We start from the raw sequence: 22,905 nt of genomic DNA on the forward strand, positions 1-22,905 counted from the left end.
CTTCAGTCGATGGCTTTGTTTACAATTCTACTAAGAGGAGATAAACTTGCAGACTCACCTACTGTCACACCAACGATGCTGGCAAATACACTTGTATACAAAGAAAAGTTTCAAACTACATTTTTCACTAGATTCAAGTGAAGACTTTGTTCAAAAAAAGACACATACAAGTACAATTTAAAACTGTATGAACATTTGCAAATGTTTAGTGCAAAGTAATTATGTAAAAGCTACATTTTATGAAAGTTTGTGCTGATGTGTTTGGTAGGTTTGTTTTTGTTTGTTTTTTTTAACCCTTTTACATCCATTATTTTAGTTACATAAGGTTTCACTTACCTACAGTACATATGCATTGTGTTAGGTCCCATGCAAGTGGGAATAATACCATCAGGCTTTGTAAAATGTCACTCATTCTCATTTAGTAAACTGCTTATTTGGTTTAACAGTCAAGTTCCTGGCACACTACACATCCTGTTTTCATGTAAGTGCTTAAGCTTATGTTTGTCTTGTTCAGGTGCATAGCCTTGTGTGATGCAAACCAAACTGCTTCATGACTTCCAAATGCAACCATTTGTGAATGCAAAAGTTTTAGAGAAATCCACCATTAGTTTTAGCCTGTAACAAACTGCTCTTAAAATTAAAAGCCTATTCACACAAAGTTATATGTAATGACTGTAGTAATCAGTTTATTACACAGATTAATCATTCTTGAACGTACAAGCTCCAGGGGAGCAGTTGGGTCTTTAAATATACACAAGTTTTCTGTCAAATGGATTTTTACCCTTACATCCAGAAAGACCTAAGCAGTTAAAAAACTTAAGAAAAATAAGAGCTATTAGCTATGTATTAACTGAGAAACCACATACAAACCAAAAAAAGTGTGAAGGAAGGGAGAGAGTTGAAACAAATCAACATCACTTGATGCACTAATAGCTCCAATCCATTTAAATGTTGACCGGTTAAACTTAGACCTTAAACACAGGATGTGGGTACAGTTTATCTCATTGGTCATAACATTTACCTAAGGTGTAGGTCCTTCAGAATAAAATGAATACAGAAACAGCTTCAAGTTCTTCACCTTGCTTTTCATAACTGTTATGAGTTTAAAAGGATTCCACTTAAAATCCTTCACGGATCAGCAACACTGTCCCTAGAAATATGAAATCCACCATAACTCTCCCATTCACATTTTATTACCCAATTTAAATCAACAAGGAATGCTTTTAGGCTCACAAAGTTATGACTGAAGAACCAGCTTTTCACACACACACTTCTCTGCTAGGAGTCAATGTTGGTACGGGGAAATACAGTATTTCTATTTTGTTGTTCCAAGTATGTACAACACGCAGCACTGCTGTATCAGGTAAACATGTGCACAGGGGAAGATGAGGCGTGGGCTCATAGAAAGCAGTCAAATGGAAATCAAAAGGACTTTCTCTTTCAGAGTTCCCCTATCTTTATTTGTAGAGGTTATCCAATAATTTCTTTAATTACATCGCATACTTCTGAGTCCATTCCCGAGCTATTCTGTTGTACCTGTATGTATAAAAAGAGGATTTACTTAACATAGCATCTGAACAGTATTTCAAGTCCAGCATTCTAGTCTACACATGGCATGAACTTACATTCTCTCCAGTAATATCATGAATTTGTAAAATTTAAGAGCAAACTGAAATATTAGACAAAAAGGGGAAACAAGAAAGCCTACAGTACTTCATGGAAAAGTAGTAACTAGTCATATTTACAACAGGAATACAAGATCTTTTTGAGTCAAGCCACAAAATAGAGCTAGCACAGGTCTGAGGGGAAAGTGTTTTCAGGAAGTCTTTACCTGTACCTCCCCCAGCCCCCAACTGCTGCATCCCTGGGGGAACTATTACTGCAGGTTTTGGTTTTGCCATTCTGGAAAAAATAGATTAATGTGTCCCTCCCTCCTCATTCTTCTTCTTCCCTTATAAAGTTAAGCCTAGTACCTGGTATCTACTAGGCTGCCAAACCCTGACAGGCTTGCTTCTTGCTACACATTGCATTTGGCTATCAAGACATAATTTGTCCACCAGATTTTTTTTTTTATTATTATTCTGAAGGCACAGTATGCTCTACTTCCCAAGCCACCTGGAGCTTTTGCACCCAAATAGCCTTTACAGCCAGAGCCACTGCTAGAGGAAGCTCAGGGTACTTATGTAAAACAAAGCAGTTGTCATGATTAACAGTACTGCTAAAAGCTTATTTCTGACAACAGAAGGCAAGTTGTTCTTACTCTACAGAATTTGTAGAAAAAGGTGTAAGACACTTATAGCAAGAAGTTTCCTAGTCATGTACACCAACTAGGTTCTTGTGCTGGAATTTAGTCTGTAGATAATGTTCTCTAGCTTAAAGAGTCTGACAATCCACTCATAATAAATGCTCTCACCTTCACATCACTGTTCAGAGACTAATCAAGAAGCAAGTCCAGTTATGTTTAAGCACAAAAATTACTTCCCTATTTTTGGAAAAAATAGGAAAGAGTCCTGCATACATTAAGTGCAGTCAGTCACTGTTAGCTGCTTGAAATACGTACTGCTACTCTTGCAGCTCTGATTAAAAACAGGATGCATGAGCTTCTCTAACACTGCTTCTCAAGTATGCAGTAGAGTAAGCAAGTTTGTGGATCATTTTCCCTTCCTATCTTGTTCTCATCAGATGACCATGTAGCTTCAGAAATTAACACTACTGATCAGATCTGGAAGGGAACAGTGAGGTAGAAAAGTGTTTACAACGGTCATTAAGCTGTTGCTTTTAAAGTGCTCATTAGTGTTAGAGTTCTCTCCATTCTTGCCATTTACTTCATAGAAGCTTGGAGTCCTCCCACCCCACCTCTACACCACTTGTTCTTCCCCTGTGCTGTCAAATGAAGAAGAAACAGGGTATTTTTGTTATTTCTCTGCTTGTATCATTCCATCACCAATAGCTAGCATGGAAATATTCTTCCACTAGAGTAACTTGTTCTCCCTCTGCTGGTTATGTAGAATTAAAGCAGGCAGTGAAGGCTCTTAAAAGCTGGTCACATTCAACTTAGAGCTCCATACAGGTTTGCATTGTTCACTTCACATTTTCATTAAATCAAGCAAACCTGTAATTAACAGCTACAACACTAATGAAAGACCATTGTGTGGAATGAAAATGCAGAAATAAAACCACAGAAGTACAAGGCCTCTACATCCTTCACTTCTACTGGCATATATACTGTCTTCCTACAGCAATGTAGTGCTGTTAAGATAGCGGTACTACAGATACCAGGAAAAAAAGTCTCTAAAGAGGCCACAGTTGAAGTGCATAAAGGCAAATCAAAGTTAACACTCTTTTCCAAGAAGCATGTCCTTTACTATTTAAGTGCAGATTCTGCTCTATCAAGAACGTTACATGTTTTTTGACTTCCATACTCACTTTTCTCTATCTGTTTTGTAGATCCGTGCAATCTCAGGCACTAAAGGATCATCTGGATTGGGATCACACAACAGAGAACAGATGGACAAAAGTACTAAGGAGAGAAAAAAAGATACTGAATTAGAGTTTAAGTGCAGCTGAAGACACCTGGAGAAGTCAGCCCATGCACTTGCTTCCCCTCTAGCCATTAGTATTAGCAAGATATTTTTTTAAATGCCAAGGAGCAGTAACCCCACGTACTTCAGCCAAGGGATTCTGAACAAAAATCCTTACCATTTAACTACGCAACTTCGTGTGACCACAAGTTTTTAAATATCACCAAAACAAGTAACCTCCTGGATAGGTGTATCTAACTACAGCCTTAAATCACAAGGCACAAGCGTTCTATCTGAAACCGTACCTGAAAGGCTTCTCAGAATACATCCTTGCTTTTGCACTTGAAATTCAGCTTTTTCCTAAACCAGACAACCTCATTGTTAATAATTTGCAGAAGCACTCATCAGAAGTCAAACAGCAGACAGGTCCAACTGAGATGAAGGAAGCATGAGCTGCTTACAGCTACTTGAGAACTGCTTAAAAAAATTGCTTGTCTTGCAGAGAATTAAGATGCTTTATCCAATTATTTTCTAAACATAAGGAAGCTGGAGATAGATTAATTGTAGAATAGTATTCAAAATTAATCGAGAGTGTAGCTTACTGCACTCATACCAACCACAAAGCCCTGAACTTTAAAGTTTCACTATAAATATATGCTGTATATATCCCAGAAACCACATCCCGCTCATATGATGCCACTTAGCATAGCATCAACCTTCATCCATATAAGGAGGGTGGAGACAACCTGCAAAGCTACAAATAGCACGTGCACATTCCTACATTCACACCAAAGTAGAAGAGATGAGAAGGCAGTAAGTTATAAGCAAAGCATATTGGGACAACACTACATGAGGCATGTCAGGGACATCTTGCCCCCGCCTAAGAAATGCCAAACATTCCTTTGTATTGCTTTCTCTCAGCCTGTTTTAATCAAACAATGCCACTCCGTATGTCCCTTCACTAATAGCAGCAACAGCAGAGTTGTCACAGTGCATCCCCCAAACAAGTTGGAGATGACAGCAGTTAGAAGTCTGAAGGCACTAAACACAAATCTGTTCAAACTTCCATCGGTTGGTACTGTGCTGTGGAGCAGGAGGCAGAGCTACCATGCTGAAAGATACCAGCTGAAAATGAAAGAGAACAGCATGCATTCCATAACTCTTTTGTTGTTTTGAAGACAGGTTAAAACAGAGGCCACAAAACAAAGAACAACTAGACGCAGCTAGAGAGAAGGGGGAAAGCAGGTCTGAAATCCACTGGAACTGGAGAAAATTTTTTGAAGTGGGACGAAAGTAAAAGCTTCACTAGGTCTTAACTGAGCTAGCTGCTCAGTGATTAGAGGACCAAGAACCCAGAAACCCAGTTAGTTCACTTTTCCTACATATTTCTGTAGGCCCTTCACTAGTGAATTATCAATTTCAAGTTAAAAAGTTTCTAGAACAAGTTTAGTAAAAAACTGTTCTTGATTTAAGTGAACATATTTCTTCTACAATAAAGAACAACCTCTTCCTCCTTTTCCTGATTTTCTACTGTACACTTGTGAAAGAGTTAAGAGCTTAATTATTCTCTACCATCAACTGACACTCAGACCATTTATTCAACTACCTCTCAGAATACAGAGTAGGAAGACTTTTAATTTTGTGCTGGAGGCACATAGAAGCCACTAGTCCTGAACTGCTGCCCCTTAGCAAGGGACACAGCATATTTAGTACCTGTGGTGCTCTCCATCAGCTTCAGCGCTGTTTTTTCCGCCCCATGTACACCGAGTAAAACTCAGTTCAATAATGGGAATCTCTCTGCCACCTTACACCCACCTGCTGCCAGTCAGTTCAGCTTCAAAACACAGTCATTTCTCCAGCTATTTTCCTGTAGCTTACTTTATCTGTCAGACTCCACTGCGCTCTAGTCACTGTTTTTGCAGCTGGTAGGATGAATAAAACAGCTAACATCTGTGTGCATCGTGTGTGTGTGTCCCTTAACAGAAGCTGCAGGAAATCCAATCAAACTTTTCTGGTCAACTACTACAACTGCTCCCTCAGGTTTTATCTTAGCACAGTCCTTTAATAACCAAGGACTTTTCTGAACAAGATGGCTCACCCTCCATCAGCAGGACCATGTTGCAAGCCTGTCCAGTCCTCTCTGTCTGCCTTCTTCAACCACCATAACACCCCTTTCCCCAACGCTCATTGTATTGGGTGGAAGTTCCTGCTTGCGTACCTCACATCAGCCTTGCAAAACGCCCCCCGCCACTGGTGCTCTAAGCACCAGACCAGGCAAAGGTGGTGTTCAGCTGTTGGTCAGCTTGGGCACCAGGATAACCAGGGTGTTGCTTTGTGACCTCCAGAGCAACAGCAGTCCAACAGGCTGACGTTGCCCCACTAGTCAGTTTTGTCTGGCAAGATGCAACTCTGCCTTGAACAGCACCTCCTTTGCTGAAAGGAAAGGCAGAGTTATCTCATCCCAGTCTAGGAGTTTTAGTTCTTGGTTTACAGGCTATCAACCCAAGTGTACCATAGCTACTTGCTGGCCATTAAAAAAAATCCCACACTGCTAATACTCTTTACTAAAATGGGCTGTGGTTTGTTAGAACTCAGTCAGTAGCTAAATGCTTCCCATAATGAATTCTTTCAATCTAGTCACTTCAAAAAAAACATTTCTAGATTTCATTCCTCAGCAGTTCACTTATTTTATAGGAAGCATCACTCCAAAAACATTGAATAAAAATGGACACAATTATTTGGCTTCAAGCTGCACTGCCACATTCAGCTGCTTTGTTTTATTTTTGTAAGCCTTCATTAATCAGAACTATTCTCCATTATGCTTGCTCTTGCTGGTAGCTTCACATCTTTCCCTTTTTACCTCTATAGCCTCAACAAGAAAAACATCTTTAACTGCATTATCTAAACTGGTTTAATTTTAATAGCCTGCTGAATCCAGCTATTTGTCCAAATAAACTCAGGACGTTTCTCTCAAGTTTTTCTACCAGAACACTGCATATACACACGTTTTAGACCAAACATAAGCAGCCTCCAGACCGCTACGAAAAAACCCTTGGAAAAAGGTACCTTCTCACAAAGTTTAAGGAGCCAAGTGCAAAAGGAAAGAGGAGGTAATCCTTAAAAGAGTCAGTTGTGTATAGGAGTTCTTTGAAGCACCAGAGTAACTAATTAAACCAACACTGTGGAATAGAGAATCACCAGACCACCTTCTGCAATCAATTATTATTGCAATGAACTTCATAGCAAAGCCTTCACATTTACTAGTCAAATGACTACATTAGCAGGAGACAATTAGAAAATAATCCACAAAAGTCAAGTTTTGTAACCACAGAATCAGGCTGAATAATTACACAAGACAGTAATTGACTTGTTTTACACCTTGTCCTATTCATCCTGCATGACCACAGGCAAAGCTGCTCTAGTGGTATCAGTCTGACAGCATGCCTTCTCAAGTCTTTCACTGAAAGAGATACAGTAGTGTAAGTGTGCATTCTTCAGAATTTAAGTATGGATTTTTGTCAGTAATAGCAAAATAGATAAATTTTACTTCCCATTGATTCAAGGGGTTCAAGTACAGAGTTATTTCTCATCTCTTTACTGTCAGAGCAGTCCAGTCTGTAGCAAAACATTAAGCAACTTAAAACATCATTGGTTTAAAGCTCCCTTTCATTCAAAAATTGGTTTATTTCACCAACCATGCAGCCTGCTTAACTCCAATACTTCAGCTGTGACACCCATTTATCTACTGCAGACAACAAACACAACTTATCCTTTAGTGGGCTTCTTAATGCTATGGACTAGCATGGACCAAGTACTTCACAACAACCAAGGAACTGTGAGAACCAAAGTAATCAAGTAGAAAGACTGCTAACAAAGTGTTTCTAAAAAAGTAATAGACTTAGCTTCCCCATAGAGCAGTGATACAAATGCAGCCTCATCAAGCAGAATGATCACTTAATATTAAGAATGCTCCAGCAACATGCTCTTTGAGGCAAAATGAGGTCTACCAGCATAATGCAGCACAACTGATCCAAGTCTCCACTGCAAGACTTCCCTTTACAGGGTACATAACACTCCAAAATTCAAGGACAATCTTTCTCAAGGCAGCTCCTCTGTGCAGAGAATCATGCCATTTACAGCTTGTCAACAAGTTTAGCTACAGTTTACCACTGGATGATCCACCTCATCTTCTCAACAGCCTTCTGTGCTGTGCTCTTACACCACAAAGAGTAGTCTGCCATTTCTGATGAGCAATTTTGTCTTCCTGGTTCTGCCACACCTCAGACAATGTGCAAGTAGATGCAAATTCAATATGTAAACTCCATGGCCGAGTTTCTTCTGCTATGAAACAGCCCAATCATTAGTCAGGACAATCCATGAAGTCAGCTCTCCACAGATCCTTTCAGCACTAGCCAAATGAGCAATATGGAAAACAATTTAAACCCCCATCTGTCTGCTGGAACATCTATTGGCCCATACAAATCTAAGATGCATGTCAAAGCTCCTGGAATTCAGGGGAGAAGAGACTCTTAAAAGCCATAAGACTCCAGCTCCAGGTGGAGGGAGTAAGCTCCACAGCCAGAAGACAGACATCTTTCCTAAAGCGTTAACAGTGGAAGGAAGTCAAAGGTGCCTAGCAATTTATACATTGCAATTAGTTTCTCTTGATGTCAGGGATGACTTTATAACCAAGTGCATCATGCAGCTATGACACACCCTCCTATGTCCACAGCATGTAGTTGCAGCTGAAAGTGGTCTTTAGGAACCAGGAGCAGCTGTGTATGAGGCACAGTGTTTAACACACCTTTGTACAGATTGTGTTCATGTCCAAGTCAATTGGGCTAAGCTGATTTCTACAGAAGCTCAGTCCAGGTCATCACTGACAAACTGTTTAAGCCTTGTTAGGGCATGACATAAGACCCAAAAGCTACACCGTCTAGTTTCTTTAGATATCAGCACTAGAAAGGCAAATATCAGTTCTGCCCTATCACCCTGTACTGAGACAGTGATCCCAGTTAATCAAGAAGCATAGATGCTTTTCATGTAGAAGCCTAAGACATGACAGGTAAGGCACAGACTTCCAAAAGATTGCCAAAAGCAGCTGATTATTTTCTCCACTTTCTCAATGCAGAAGTCATCTTTCAAATGCAAAACTCAAATCATACACTTTGTTTGCAAAGCCCGAATGGGTCTAATATCCATCACTTTCAGCTGTCCCCTTAACATGGGGTACTAGGCACTATAGATACTACTATTTAAGTTTAGCTGGAATTGCAAACAAAACTTGCTCCAGTAAAGCAGTCATCTATGGGACACTTTAGGATAAGGAAAAGCAACTGAGGAGCAATAGAGTTCTCCAGCTGATTCACAGCAGGGAGATAAAAAGCAAGCATCAATTCTTCCAAGGTAATAAGCTACCCAGAAGAAACATCTTAACTGGTGCATTCTGATTCAACAGCAGTTTGGTGCAGTTACTGCTCTCCAAAGATGAGCCAATTTAGAATTCACCTAGGAATAAAGGGTTTTCTTGGGCACCAAGCAGCTTAGGTCAAAAACAGATCATGAGTGAAAGCCTTAGCCCTCTCCTTGAAGGCCCCTGCTATCTTAACTTTTATTAAAGGCAAAGAGCAAATCATTAAATCAGTAGAATGAGAGGAATAGAAGTTGCCTTTTAATAAAGTTATTCCCGAAGGCTCAACCCCTGCATGGGGCAAAAGGCCTCAGCAGAACCCAAGCCAGTCTTCTCCCACCAAAGGAAGGCCCATCTCTAAGCAAGCATAGAGACTGCATCAATAAAAATTTTGTTAGAAGTACCAAGAAGGTGATGAGACAGTTACTTCATATGCCAGGTTGTCAGGATAGCAGGATGATACTTACTCAGCTATCTGTCCTGGGTGAAGTCACACAGTAGTCTGAAGATCACCATGTAATCAAAAAGCTCATGCACTGACATGAAGCAGTCAGATAAAACAAGTACGTACAATTCTTGGACACCATGCCAGTATCTTGGGTTCACAGTAATGGAAGCAGCCCATCCTGCCTGCTTTGCCCCCAGTGAATGACAAATATTATGCCAGCAAGTTCTTTCTATGGAAAGCAATTTGTCACCCTCCTAGACACCAGGCCACAGGCTCCAACAGTGCTGTGCTTTTTGATCCAGTCAAGTTTCTGAATGTGAAAGCAACAAAGTTTGCCAGCTCACATCTAATTCAGCCTGGTACTCTGGGGATTATGAAATATCTCTGCTAGCATAATTTGAGCTTTGGACACACATGGCTGCTGAGGAATTCTTAATTCCATTTCAGAAGCTTTATCTGGCTGTCCTGCTTCTCATACCAGCTAGGACTCCTCCTCTGCTAATCATCAGTCTGACAGCCAAAAGCCTCCACATCAAGGTCCACTAATACTTAGACCTCTACTCCTCAAAAATAGGAAGAAATCTGACTCCTGGGAGGAATGTTCACCTATACTACCACTACTTTTGAGTTTCAGGCCCTGGACCCTTGAAAGCTTTGAGGCATACAGTTGTCAAAGTTTTATCAGCACTGACATTAAGCTTGTAACATTAAAACACAACTGAAAACACTACTGTCCAACAAGTTAAAGTGCTAACTACCAAATGACTGGTCTCTTACTGTGAATGGACAAGATGCATCTGAGTAAAGCAACTCTGGACTCTGCTCGAGTTAAAACCTATTTCTTAACCACAGTCCCATTTCAAACTCTTCCAGCAATCTTACCTAGTCTCACAGGAAGTGTACCTTTAAATCTGAGCAGTTTAAACTTCTTGCTTCCAAGCAACTTGAATTCCTGCTAAGTCAGTTCAACAATTTCTGGTGACAAGAGAAGAAAAGTTAAGTTTTGCCCAGTGTTATCACAGACTGGTTGAGGTTGGAAGGGATCTGTGAAGATCATCTTGTTCAAGCCCCCTGCTCAAGCAGGTCCACCTAGAGCAGGTTGCCCATGACCATGTCCAGATGACTTGAGTATCTCCAATGTGGGAGACCCCACAACCTCCCAAGGCAACCTGTGCCAGTGCTCAGCATCCTCACAGTATTACCAAACAAAAAGTGTTTCCTGATGTTCAGAGGGACCCTCCTGTGTTTCAGTTTGTGCCCATCACCTCTTGTCCTGTCACTGGGCACCACTGAGAAGGGTCTGGCTCTGTCATCTCTGCAACCTCCCTTCAAGTATTTATATACATTGATAAGATCCCCCTAAGCCTCCTCTTCTCCAGGCTGAATAGTCCCAGCTACCTCAGCCTATCCTCATAATGGGAGATCCTCCAGTCCCTTCGTCATGTTCATGACCCTTCACTGGACTCTCTCCAGTACATCCATGCCTTTCTTGTTCTGGGGAGCCCAGCACTGGACACCTGCTCCAGGTGCAGCCTCACCAGTGCCAAGCAGAGGGAAAGGATCACCTCTTTTGACCTGCCAGCAACACTCCTCCTACTGCAGCCTTCTTTGCAGCAAGGGCAACATCTGGGAAGCTACGCAAGTAACTACATTGAAGTTGCAAGATACAAGAGAGCTAAAATGCAAGAATGAAAGTTTCCCTTAGAACCCTAACTCAGCACAAATGGAGAGACTGATCCATGCTATGTGACAAAGTCACACCTGTCCACCAGTTATCTGGGTAAGCATTACAACAGGCAAATTAAAAGCCAAGAGGATGATCAGAAACCAGCTTCCTGATTTTGAAAACTGCACTGGGAAGATCAGGTTCATTTAGGTTGCTGGGTACTTGGGAATTCCCACCCAGTAAGTCTTAGTAAAGCAATTCTGGAACACCTGTAAGAACAAAATCACTGAAAATTCACACTGCACTGGGCATGGAAGAGTTTGAACAGCATGAGCTAAACTCTTGAATGAATGAGACTGAAGTTACTCACTGCCACTCACCAGGCAGGGTCTTCCAACACACTTAATATAAGCTCCATGGTTCATTAGTTATAAAACACAATGGGGAGAAGTGGGATGGGACAGAGCAAGTTAGCCCGACCTTTACTGAAGTACTTCAGTTTAGTATTAACTCTTGCACATCCACTTGCTAAATTCAAGAGAAAGTGGGATTTTCCAAAGTGGCTGAGAATATTTATCATCATGTTAAAACACTTCATTCTCCTGTTTAAGGCAACAGGGATTCTTATTTATGCAGACTTTGAGATGACATTTTTAATTTAAGCCTACACATTCTGTTTAAGCTTTGGAGTTTAAATTAACCACCAAGGTGTGTTTAAGACTGTATTTTGAGATGATTTATTTTACAATATGTATTCTTTAAGGAACACTTACTTCAGAATTACTAATACAAGCAAGTTAGCTATTCTACTGAGACACTCAGTGTTGTTCTCCCAATCCTTCAGAACCTGTTTTAACAAGTCCAGGGAGGACAAACATCTAGAAAGAACAAAAACCCAAGATACTAGTCACCTCTACTATTGTAGCCAAGATCACTTTATCAAGTTGCTTACAGAGGGAGAAAAACTTCCTTATTTACTCAGTGGAAACAAAACTGCTCCAATAGCCTCCACACTCAGCCCTTCGCTATCTTACCTAGCAAAGAGGGCAGGGGCAGACTCCCAAGCGAGATACTCCAAGTGCCCTCTAGAGTAGCCTACCATCCTCCAGAGCACAAGATGACACGACCCCTACCTCCACCACTGAACTGGGATGACTAAGTAGTACTGACGTTATTTTTCCACAGTCTTTCCACCAAGAAGTGGCACTATAGATTAAAAAGAAGTCACCGCATACCCCTTTGCCTTTCTGCTTGCAGGTTAGGGTGAAAAACATGTTTAGGTACTACACAGTAATTGCAACATAACTTCTAGCCCATGCAAGTTGCTGACAATGTTGCCTACCAGATGCCTCATGAGGAGGAAACTGTGTAGGATAAGCTGTTTCCTAGAAGGACTGTTTCTAGTCTTCCCCAATTTCTCCATCAGTGGAAAGTATAATTTTTTTATAGCTGTGTTCTAGTTATCTGCTCACAGATTTTAAATTCAAACAGTTTGCTCCCAATAGCATCCCCTTTTAAAGGGTGGCACAACTTAGGAAATACTCTAAGAAACCTACACTACAAATACTAAATTGCTGCTTTGGAAGGGAGGTAAGCTTCATGCTGAATAACTTGTTATTCACTTTAAGCTACCTAACCCAACAGCTCTTCCTACTAGCAACACATTTAATCTTTGATAAGGCTAATCAAAGAGTTACTAGAGAGCTGAAATAGCCCCAAAGTCTCTAATGACACAGTTCTAACCAGACTGAAACCAAGATTTCCATCCTAAAAGATTCAAGATGCCTTTGCAGAATTTATAGCTGTTCAAGATGGGAATGCTTCTTCCAAGTATCAGCTCTCACTTAAGTTGAGGTCTGCTTTCTGACAAGACATCCTTCTGAGGGAAATATTCTGAATTTCTATGAAGTCACCTGTAAGAATTTTTCTGCTGCCTTCATTTCCTTCATGAAATGAGCACCAAAGGAACTCAGACAAGATTGTTTTCTCACAGGTTAGATCTATGCGTGTTTTGTGCTATATGCAGGAGAGTTTGTGCATTCACATGAACTCTTCTGCAATGAGTGAAAAATGATCAGCAATATAAAGACACCTAATCTCAAGGAGCATACTTTAAGAGGAAGATGGGGCAATAGATGGGCTAAGTAGCACAGAATGACCATACTGATCCCATGGCTTACTCTAGCTAAGCCACAAGGATGCAGTTTGAAGAGGGCAAGAAAAAGGAGTTCAAGGCAGAAAACAGAAGGAGATGGAGATGTTAAGAGCATACTGCAACTGTATTTGCGTTGCAAAATTAGTGTTACAATATATTCTGTGAGTGATTAAAGCAGACAGCCATTAATAGGCAGCGCACTGATGCCCTTAACTAGCTTCTTAAATTCTTGCCCCATCTTTTTCCAACTGTCCTAATTCCAGTCTACCTTCCAGTATTTCCAAACATACTATCACCCCACTGCCTATACAGTTATTTTGGACTCTCCAAAACAAATGGAAGATACCATGCCACATTACATATTCTTCAACTATAGCATTCTAACCAGTTATACAGCAATTTAATCAAAACATAACAGACATCAGTACATAGTACTAACTTAGTGCTTCTAACAGTAGCCAGTACTTGACTGAAAGCATTTGTAAGGAAAGCTGCATCAACCTGACAATCATCTTCCCTTTACTGACACCATTTCTTCAGTTCTTTCAACTCACAGTGAAGACTTTCAGCTTCACACACTAGCAAATTCATTTCTGTCAAGAGACAAGTCAAGATACTGTTTTGCCTTTCCAGCTGTTTCTACAAATGCAGAAGCCTTTAGCTGGACAGAGGTGGCAGGAACTTTTGTTGAGTTCAATAAAAGGGAGACAGTTCTGATGTCCAAGGGAGGGGTACCAGGACTGATCCATCTGAACCAAAAAGTGTCTGGGAACATCACAACATCACAGCTGGAGAAAAGAATTACAGGCAACAGGATAGCCTCATACAGCTGGAACACAATGTGAAGGATGCTGTAATTAAATGTAATAACTGCAGCATTTAATTACAAAGACAGTGTGAAGCTACAAAACAGAATGGTCAAGACATGATCCATGCACAGAAGAGAACCACAAATATTCCTCAACAGCCATGGCTAGATCTACAAACTGTAGATCTACAGTTCCAATAGCCACAAAAATCAATAAAATTCAAGCCTGGGTCTTCAAGGTGTTTAAAGTCTCCTATTTACATTAAACATCAATACTGTTTTACCAGGCAAATGATACATTCCAGGGCCCCACAAGCTAACACAGTTCACAGGGACCAAGATTGTTTTAGCTAAAAAAAAACCCAAAACATTAAGATAGTGCAAGCTAGTTAAGTTTTGAAACATGTTTTAATAGTCCATGTCATTGAAAGTTTTGTTAAAAAATTACCAACATGGAGTTCTGATGTTCCCTTGAAAAAGGGACCTTTTTTTTTTTAAGACGACAAAGAATCAAAGCAGCTTTACTGTTTTTTTAAAAGCCACAACTATTCCCCTAAGTATTGAAGTCTTCCATTGACATACACCAAGTTTAATTTTTTTAATTTTTATTTTTTTATTTTTTTTTAGTTAAAGTGTTCAGACTCTGAGTTGAGGTGGCAAGACTACGTACTTAGTGTAGTAAGACTTAGCTGATCCACAGGCAAAGTTGAACAGTCTCCCTATGGTCACAGGGAAATTGGATGTCCAGAGCACCCTACACTCATGAATTGGCTTTAAGCTAGATGTAGAGTCACAAAACTGAAGTAGTGACCAGAGAAATGATTGACAGCAGGAATGTAGCAGTTTTTACATTCTAAATCCAAATCAGTAATTCATTTCAGCAGAGCAAAATTAAATGAGGATTGGAGGTACCTTTTGAAATAGTTAGTGCTGGGGACCACTGTGATCGTAGAATATCAAGACAAATGCTGCCATTACTGTTAATATTTGGATGATAGATTCTTGTTGTAAATGCAACCTGCAGAAGAAGGAAAATTTCAGTGTAGGCTCACAAATACACATTACACCACACAGTAATGAATAGATTTATGCTACAAGCCACTCACCTTAGGTGGTTTGAAGGGATAATCTGTTGGGAAGTGAATTGTCAAGAAAAATACTCCACCTTGATAGGGACTGTCATTCTGTTAATGAAAAAGAATCATTGCAGTTTGAGGAGTTATTACAAGATGACTAGTCATGAAAAGCTATGAACATCAACTCTCATACTTACTGGTCCCATTATTGTAGCTTGCCAATGGAACACTGAAAAAGAGAAAGATTTACTTCAGTTTGGAGAAGCTTAAGTAATGAACTACTTTCTTCCAGACAAAGCAGCACAGAAAAGTCTATTTTAAAAACAAAGCCTTCTCAAAGGCTGCAGGGAAGCAAGCCAAAGAATTAAACAGAGACAGAGCGAAGTACTCGACACTCTACATTCACTTGGTCCACACTTTGGCATTGCTGTGGTACCACACACATGCCCTGCAAAAAATCCCATTACAATAAAAATCCAGACAGTTATAGTCAACTTTTCAGGCCCAAAAAATTTGAGAGTTCAACTTTGTAGTTTCTAATGATGCACCTGAATCAAAGCCCAGTTTCCAATGACTGCCCTCTTAGAGAAAGCTACAGCAAAAGTACAGTATGAACTCATGCTTTTCTTAGGTAGGATGTCCCTTACACAGATCCTTAGTCAAATGGAGACTAAGCCTAAGCTTTGTACGTACCATATGTAAAGAGGTAACCTAAGCCAGTGGTATCTTGACTGAATGTTTAAGCTTGTCTCCACAGAGGTCTCAGGATGTATTGCTTTCTGCTGCTTGAGTGACAAGTCTTAAGAGAATGCTAGAATGACAGTCTGCTCAATACTTAGGACCAGGATGTGCTAGTACACACTTTAGGTTAAGTGGACAAAAATTAAATCTCACTTGTATGCACCTGTCCATGAGAACATCTTAATCTGGTAATACAGAAGATTCATTAAGAACATCTTTATGCTGCAGAATATAAGGAAAACAATCAAAGCTGTTAATCTGTATGAGGCATGTTAGGAAGTTCTTGGGGTTCCTGCACTCTCCAAAGGCTCTAATGCTAGCCTGTGCAAAGAGCACCAGCCTAAAACATTATTTGTGAAACAGTACAAGGGGAAGTTTCCCTCTGCATGGATGTCAGCTACATCTCATCTTCAGAACTGGGGAGCAGTACAGAAGACTCCAGTTGTTGCAAGGTAAGTCTTCAAGCCACAGAAGTTGAAACCCCCTGCAGCTGTATATTTAACTTGCAACTGGTGTGTACAGCTTTCAAGACTACCTGGGCCAAAAGTAATTTTGGCCCAGAGTGGCACTACTTGTAATTAAAAACTGCTCATGCTAGTTTAGAACATGTGGTACAGGTATTACAGCTGGGAATGATCTCATACAAGGTAAAAAAAAGAGTGGGCACAGCCCTGCCAAGGCAAGGGGAGAGGAGTGTCTGGTGAGAGCAGCAGGTTTGTTACAAAGGGTATTGCAGCTGGTAACACCAACTAGCCTTTTTAGAAACTCTACATTCAATGCAGAGTCAGGAAATCAAGACAGTGGTTCACGTGTTCATATGTAGTGTTCACCCATTTTAAAAGGGTTCAGACAGCTTCACAGGAAGTCTATATTGCCTATAGCAGGACACTGAGAAACCCAGAACAAGAGGAGAAAGGGGCAGCAGAAACCCAGCAGTGAAGATTGTGGCTAATCACAGAAAAACCACCAGGAATTTAACAGGCATCAGTAGATGCTGATAAGATTCACTATGACTGCACTGAATACACAGACAGCACTGGACCTTAACTTGTATACCTCTGCACACTGAAAACAGAAGCTGATGTAACAAACTATTGTCTTATACCCAACAAGAAACCAGAAAGAAAAATGCTTTCACAGTTAATCTTAACATTGTACAAGCTAGAAGGGTGGTTTGGTTAGGTTCCTGTCCCCCCAACTCCCACCCCAGACTCAAGGAAAGTGCTTAACCTAAGCTTTAGAGTCTCACAACACTCGGGACAAGTTTGATGAACTACAAGATGGATTTGTCGTGCAGAACTTATTTAAACTGATTCTTTACTTTGAAGTCAGCCATTCAAAAAGTTACTTACAAAGTAAAGGGCTTGCTGACTTTCAGTAACTAAGCACAGGTACATGTTTGAAAGTGAACTAAGCCACTGCATAGTACCCTGGAAGTTACTAGTGTAATTCAGTCCCAAGCATATTTCCAAAACAAAGGCCAGAGGTGGTGGAAGAGGGCTAAAACTACATTTCCAAGAGAAAGAAAATCCTGTTCCTACAGTTAACAAGGCAGAAACAGCTCTTCACTTCCCAAAGTTTATGAACTACAGGGATGAGAAGCTTCTAACTGGGAACAGTTTACATTGGCTGGACTAGCCACAGGATACCACTTTGCAAGCACAGCATGTCCTGATTTGAGACATGTCATTCTGACAAGGCAATTGAGGCAGACCTAGAGGCATCTCAGAGAAGGCACCTTTCTGTTGCTGCCACTGCTATCCACTTACATACACCCCAAGTGTTGGTCTCAATAGTGAAAGTCTTTCATTAGAGGTCTTTCAGAAAGGTGGCACAAGGAGAACAATCAAATATTACTTTAAAGCTTTCTGCATTCAGTAGTAACTTTCCATTATAAGCATTCACCAACTTATGTTCCCACCTCCTCCACCAGGCAATCTCTTATCACCTTTGATAGTCTTTGGAAACTACGAAGTAGTTTATCATGTCACAAATCCCATTTCTTAAATTAATGGAAGAAAAGCCTCAGACTGGCTCTACATCTTAGTATCTTCCATGAAACTACAAGCTTCTTTGAAATACTATTTTGAAAGCAGAAATAAGCTGTGAATAACTAGAAGCTTGATACTACTGCTAAAAACCCTCAAAACTAAACACAGCTTTCACTTGTTTGAAACCATTGCTGAACAGTAACATCTCCACTAACTTCAGTATTTTCATTCTCAGATTTCAAGTGCTTTTTTTGGTCTAGTCCTAGATTTCTGTAGGAATGTGTAAGTTTCTATACACTTTAGCACTTCTGAACAGGTCAGAAATGATTCAGAAAGATCTTGGCAGCTAATTTTTTCCTTTTAGAAAGGATACCTAAGCTTAGAGTTCTTGGCACATAGATGGAGGGTTTCCCTACTTAAATATCCCCTACTCTCATGAGCTTGCATGCTTCACTGAACAGCACACTTGTCAGAGAGACCAGGTTGCACAGCAAGTTCAATGCATGCTGTTTAACAGGCATTCCGGTCAAAGCTTCCAAGTGTTCTCATGTAGCCTTTTCTACAGAGCTGCTACAAGAAAGAGTATAAACACATTCCCTCATCTCAGGCATTTTATGCATTAATACCTGAATTTACATCAGGGCCCATGGTAAAGTTATAAAGCAAAAGGTGAATTTGCAAGTGTTGTTGTCTCATTGCAAACATCCTACTGCTCTTGCTCACCTAAGCTATAACCAAGAGTTTAATGCTGCTATAAAAAAAAAGCAGTTCACCAGAAAGTGTAAGATCCTAGTTAATATGGAGAAGACTGTACAGCTTGTAAAACCACTGCAGTTTAAAGGCCTCTCAGAAAACCACCACAAAGTACAGTGTAACAATTAAGTTGCCTTATTCACAGCTAATCAAAGCAGACTGGGGAATACTATCTACAACTTAGATAAAGAAGCATCCATATAAACACCATTAAGTCAAGTCACACAATGTATCTTGCCCTCCTCCCTAAGCAAAAATACACACACAAGGTGACAGTAGATCTTACCATAAAATGATATTAGACAAAAAAATTCAGGGTAGGACTTTAAAGGCTGCTTTTGTCTGCTTCAACACAGCTCATGGAGCTTCAGGAAGACACATTAACAACTCCAAATGACACACCAGGTGGACAACCTTGCACAGGAAAGATGACGAGCTAATGTGTAGGTCAAAAAGACTGTCCTAGGCTATCCCTTATATGGAACCTGGCAGAGCCAACTGATTTGAGTACAGTTTTCAAAAATAACAGTACTGTGTGATTTAAAGATGCTCCACCTGCACTTCCCATCTCATACTAAGCAGCTATGTCCATATCAAGTGACAAGTTAGTCACAACAGCAGGATTTAGACATCCTGATTTTGCTTATTAAGAAAGCCACAAGTAGTATTCCAAACTAAGTGAAATCCTGCCTAAAGATTAAGAGCCAAACTTGTTTGTCAGTTCTTATACTCTGGTGTGCTCTACAATACACTAGCACAAACCAGATTAAAGAACAAGCAATGTTTCCAGTGTTCCTGTAACTCATTTGACCACACTAACTATTAAACTTTTTTAAAAAATCTAACATTATTTCATTATTCAAGCTTTAATTTACCAACTCGTTTTCCTTCTGTTAACATTTTAACCTCTTAGCCCCAAGGACTACATGTAACTCTCTTTAAAAAAAATGTTAGTGTTAACTAACTCCTGTGTAAAATACAGTTAACCTTGACCTTGCTGTACTAGCACCTAGTATTTGGAGTAGATTGTTTTACTTCTACAGGACCATGTGACTACACCACATACAGTTTATATGTCAAAGAAATTCAGAAAGCTGCTTGCTGGTTTGGCCACAGAGCTACTCAAGTTTATGAACTTCATGCCCTATGAGAATGCCAGAACAGTTAATTCAAAAGATGTAACTCAAGATGTCCTCAGTGTACAGAATTGCCCTATCAATAAAATGGGAGTAACACAGGTCTCCCATGATATACAAGGAAGGTATTAGGAGATACAGAAGAACAACAAATTTAAGATTAGTACATGAAGTAGTATCTAGTACTCTAATCAAAAGAAACAGAAGGGTTCTCCTTGCTAAGGAACTGGACGTTTCACTTCAGAAGAAAAAGGAAAAAAATTAGAGACTGCAGGTGTTTGCCAATAGTAGCATACTTACTGTCATCACCAACAGGCCCTGCTGAACACTGTGCTGGAGGATCACGTGCCAGATCATTCAACTCCTAAAAAACAGGAACAGTTTATTTCATTTAATTTCAAAACTAATCATGTTATTGCTTAAAAAGCTGTTAGGGGCACTCTGGCTACCATTCTTGCTCATGAACATAATGCTCACACTAATGAGTTTCCTGAAACCACAAGAATGGCAACACCACAAAACTAATACTCAGGACCCCAGAAAGCAAAGTTGCATCTTAAATCCAGGTAACACATTTGGCATATGCATCAGTCACCTCTCTAGGTTTCTACACTGTATTAAGTCACAGCAATACTCATCAAGTCATAGGGTCTACCAACTTCGCCTTCACTGATAATAGAACTTAAAGAGATCCCAAGCAGTACCAAGGCATTACATATTCCACTATCTCCAGGTCACAGAGAGACAAGATGGCCTCAATCCAATGACTCTCAGTATCAGTCTTATTTTATCCCCTGTATTGCAACAGCTTGCAGGCTGCTCCAGCTATAGTAATTTAGTTTATAATCTCAAGCCTGCAGTATCCTTTTTGCAGTATACAAGACTTCAATAACCTATGGTTGTTTTGTCTCCAAATGTATGCATCAGTGAATATAGGTGGTTAAATGGAATAAAATGCAAGGCCTTCTGTACCTATAGAACTGCTAGCCTGTGAATGGAAATCCTCACTTTTCAAGTAGCTGTGTCAGTCAAATTTTCCTCTGAAGAAATCCTATTATGAGTCTCAATTGCTCTGGCTGAACAGGTTGAGTAATTCAGAACACTTCTGACTATACCAAGTTTCCATTTGAAGCAAAGTTTCAGCCCAGATCAGAAAGATAGTCCACACATTGTCACCAGAATTACCAATTTGCTCAGGAAGTGGACATTTAGCAGGAAGTGCAAATAGAATAAAACTTCAAAGTCAGACTTTGCCTGCTCTATTTCTGGCTCAGCCACTGACCTGCTTTGCATGATGGGCCCAAACGTATTAACTTTTTTCTGTGCTAGCTCAGTCTAGAAAGCCAAACATAAACACCAGACAACCATTATGAGGACAACTAAATCCAGCATTCAGGAAACACTCCAATGCTGCCATTGGCCCATTGTGCATTCAGCTTTTCACCTCACAGCCTGCAAGGGTTACCAGCAACAGGAATCTCAGATACCAGACTTATCTGAAGCTTTTGATAGACAAAACATTTAAGGACAATGATCAAGACAAGCTAATTGCAGGAATGGAAAAAAGCTTGCCACTTAATGGCCTTTTGTTATTTACAGGCAGTATTTAAGCTCTTGAATAGATGATCTCTGGGATTTTCCAGCTTCTACTTCCCATGAACTGGGAGGCCACCACTAACCAAACCCTCTTCTCTTCTGTTGCAACACAAGAACGCTGCCTTACATCAAACAGGTTAATCTCGGGATTTTCCCCTCAGCATGCAGTCCCCCAGAAGTCTTGCAGTGGAGATACAAAGCTTCACAGACCCTGACTAGTTTTTTGCACACACAAGTTTGGTTTTGCTCTCAGCAGCTCCCAACTTCTTAAGAGCCCAGCTGAAAGCTCCTGACTTGACACCAGACTACTGAAGCTTTTCTAGTCCTCCTACTGAACTTCTTAAGAGTGCTGACCCACACTTCATGGTTCAGCACAGACTTGGACAGGCGTAGATATTAAGCATGCAGCACCTGCTGAAGAGCCTACTCCCTCCTGAAGGTGGGGAGCATCTCCAGATATCCTCTGAAGGAGGAAAGCCCTTCAGTTTTGTCAGTTATGCATGTCAGTTCGGAGTAGCTAACTTCACCCAACTGAGGACTCCCTCCTTACCTCCTGGTTGCAAGTATCAGAATAAAGATCAGTAATGCATTCTCCCTCCCCACCAACACACTTCACACCACCTGCTGTACACCTCTGCTTTAACTCCAGAACATTAAATATGTTGAGTATCATCCCGAGCAACAAAAGAATACTGGTCCACCATAGAGAAGTGCATGTACTATAAAAGTTCTCAGATAGTAACAGTCTGAAAAATAGAGTAGCAGACTGCACTGTGCTCTGCTTTAGCATCAGTAAGCCAATAAACACCTTGTGCAGTCAGTGCAAAGGAACATGCAGCCACTTACACACAACTTCACCAGCACCTGAAGGACCACACACCTTCTTTGTGGTCACTTTAGTCACAGCTACAGAGAACGAAGTCTTCACATGCACAAATTCAGAAGTACAGGCATGAAAACTTAGGAATACACTACTCTAAGTGGATAGAGCACAGTCCACTTCCAAATACTATTGGACCCTAATCTTCTGAAAAAGACAATTTAATGCTACAGTACTCAAAACCCCAAACACATCTATTACCAAAAAAAACCCCACATCTAAACCTCTCTTCCTTACCACTTTCCCCATCCCCTTCACTCCTGTTTTATGCATAAATATGATGCAACAACACTAGACCCAGAAGGAGTACAATTGTAAGAATCCAGGTTCTCCATATAATATCACAACCTACCACGGATTATATTTAAGAACCCAGCATGCACCTTCCCTACTGTAAAGGGGAAAGAGTTACAAACACAAGCTGCAGCTTGACAACATATTCTACCACCTAGTAGAATACACAGCTCCAAAGCTGCCCCAACATTCACCCTACATCCCACTGCTCAAAAGTGCCACTTCAAGCTGTGTGGAACAACACATCTTCAGTGATACCACGAGGTAAGTCTCACAACAGATGCAGAGGTAACAATGAAGTTCAGTTAGTAGCAGCCCTGTTTCTCCTCAAAATACTATTCCTTTCTCTTCAATCTTCAGTTCCACCTAGCAGGAATACTTTGGTTTTCTGAAGCCATATATAGTATCTCACTGGAAAGAGCTGACTTAA

The 22,905-nt window shown here is 40.4% G+C and overlaps 1 protein-coding gene across 2 annotated transcripts in view; it reads right to left on the bottom strand.

Annotated features, from left to right (window-relative positions):
• Positions 1-669: 669 nt before the first annotated feature.
• The window catches only part of UBE2D2 (ubiquitin conjugating enzyme E2 D2), a 31,883-nt gene continuing 9,647 nt past the window's right edge, over positions 670-22,905 (bottom strand). For both annotated transcript variants that reach the window (XM_049829201.1, XM_049829200.1), the window contains exons 2-7: positions 20,006-20,069; positions 15,282-15,313; positions 15,115-15,192; positions 14,921-15,026; positions 3,427-3,520; positions 670-1,536 (exon numbers count right to left, since the gene is read on the bottom strand). In XM_049829201.1, the coding sequence (XP_049685158.1) occupies positions 1,491-1,536; positions 3,427-3,520; positions 14,921-15,026; positions 15,115-15,192; positions 15,282-15,313; positions 20,006-20,069 (420 nt within the window). In that variant the 3' untranslated portion in view covers positions 670-1,490. The remainder of the gene's footprint in view (positions 1,537-3,426; positions 3,521-14,920; positions 15,027-15,114; positions 15,193-15,281; positions 15,314-20,005; positions 20,070-22,905) is intronic.

The sequence above is a fragment of the Accipiter gentilis genome, chromosome 26, assembly GCF_929443795.1.
Source record: "Accipiter gentilis chromosome 26, bAccGen1.1, whole genome shotgun sequence".
Taxonomy (NCBI): domain Eukaryota; kingdom Metazoa; phylum Chordata; class Aves; order Accipitriformes; family Accipitridae; genus Astur; species Astur gentilis.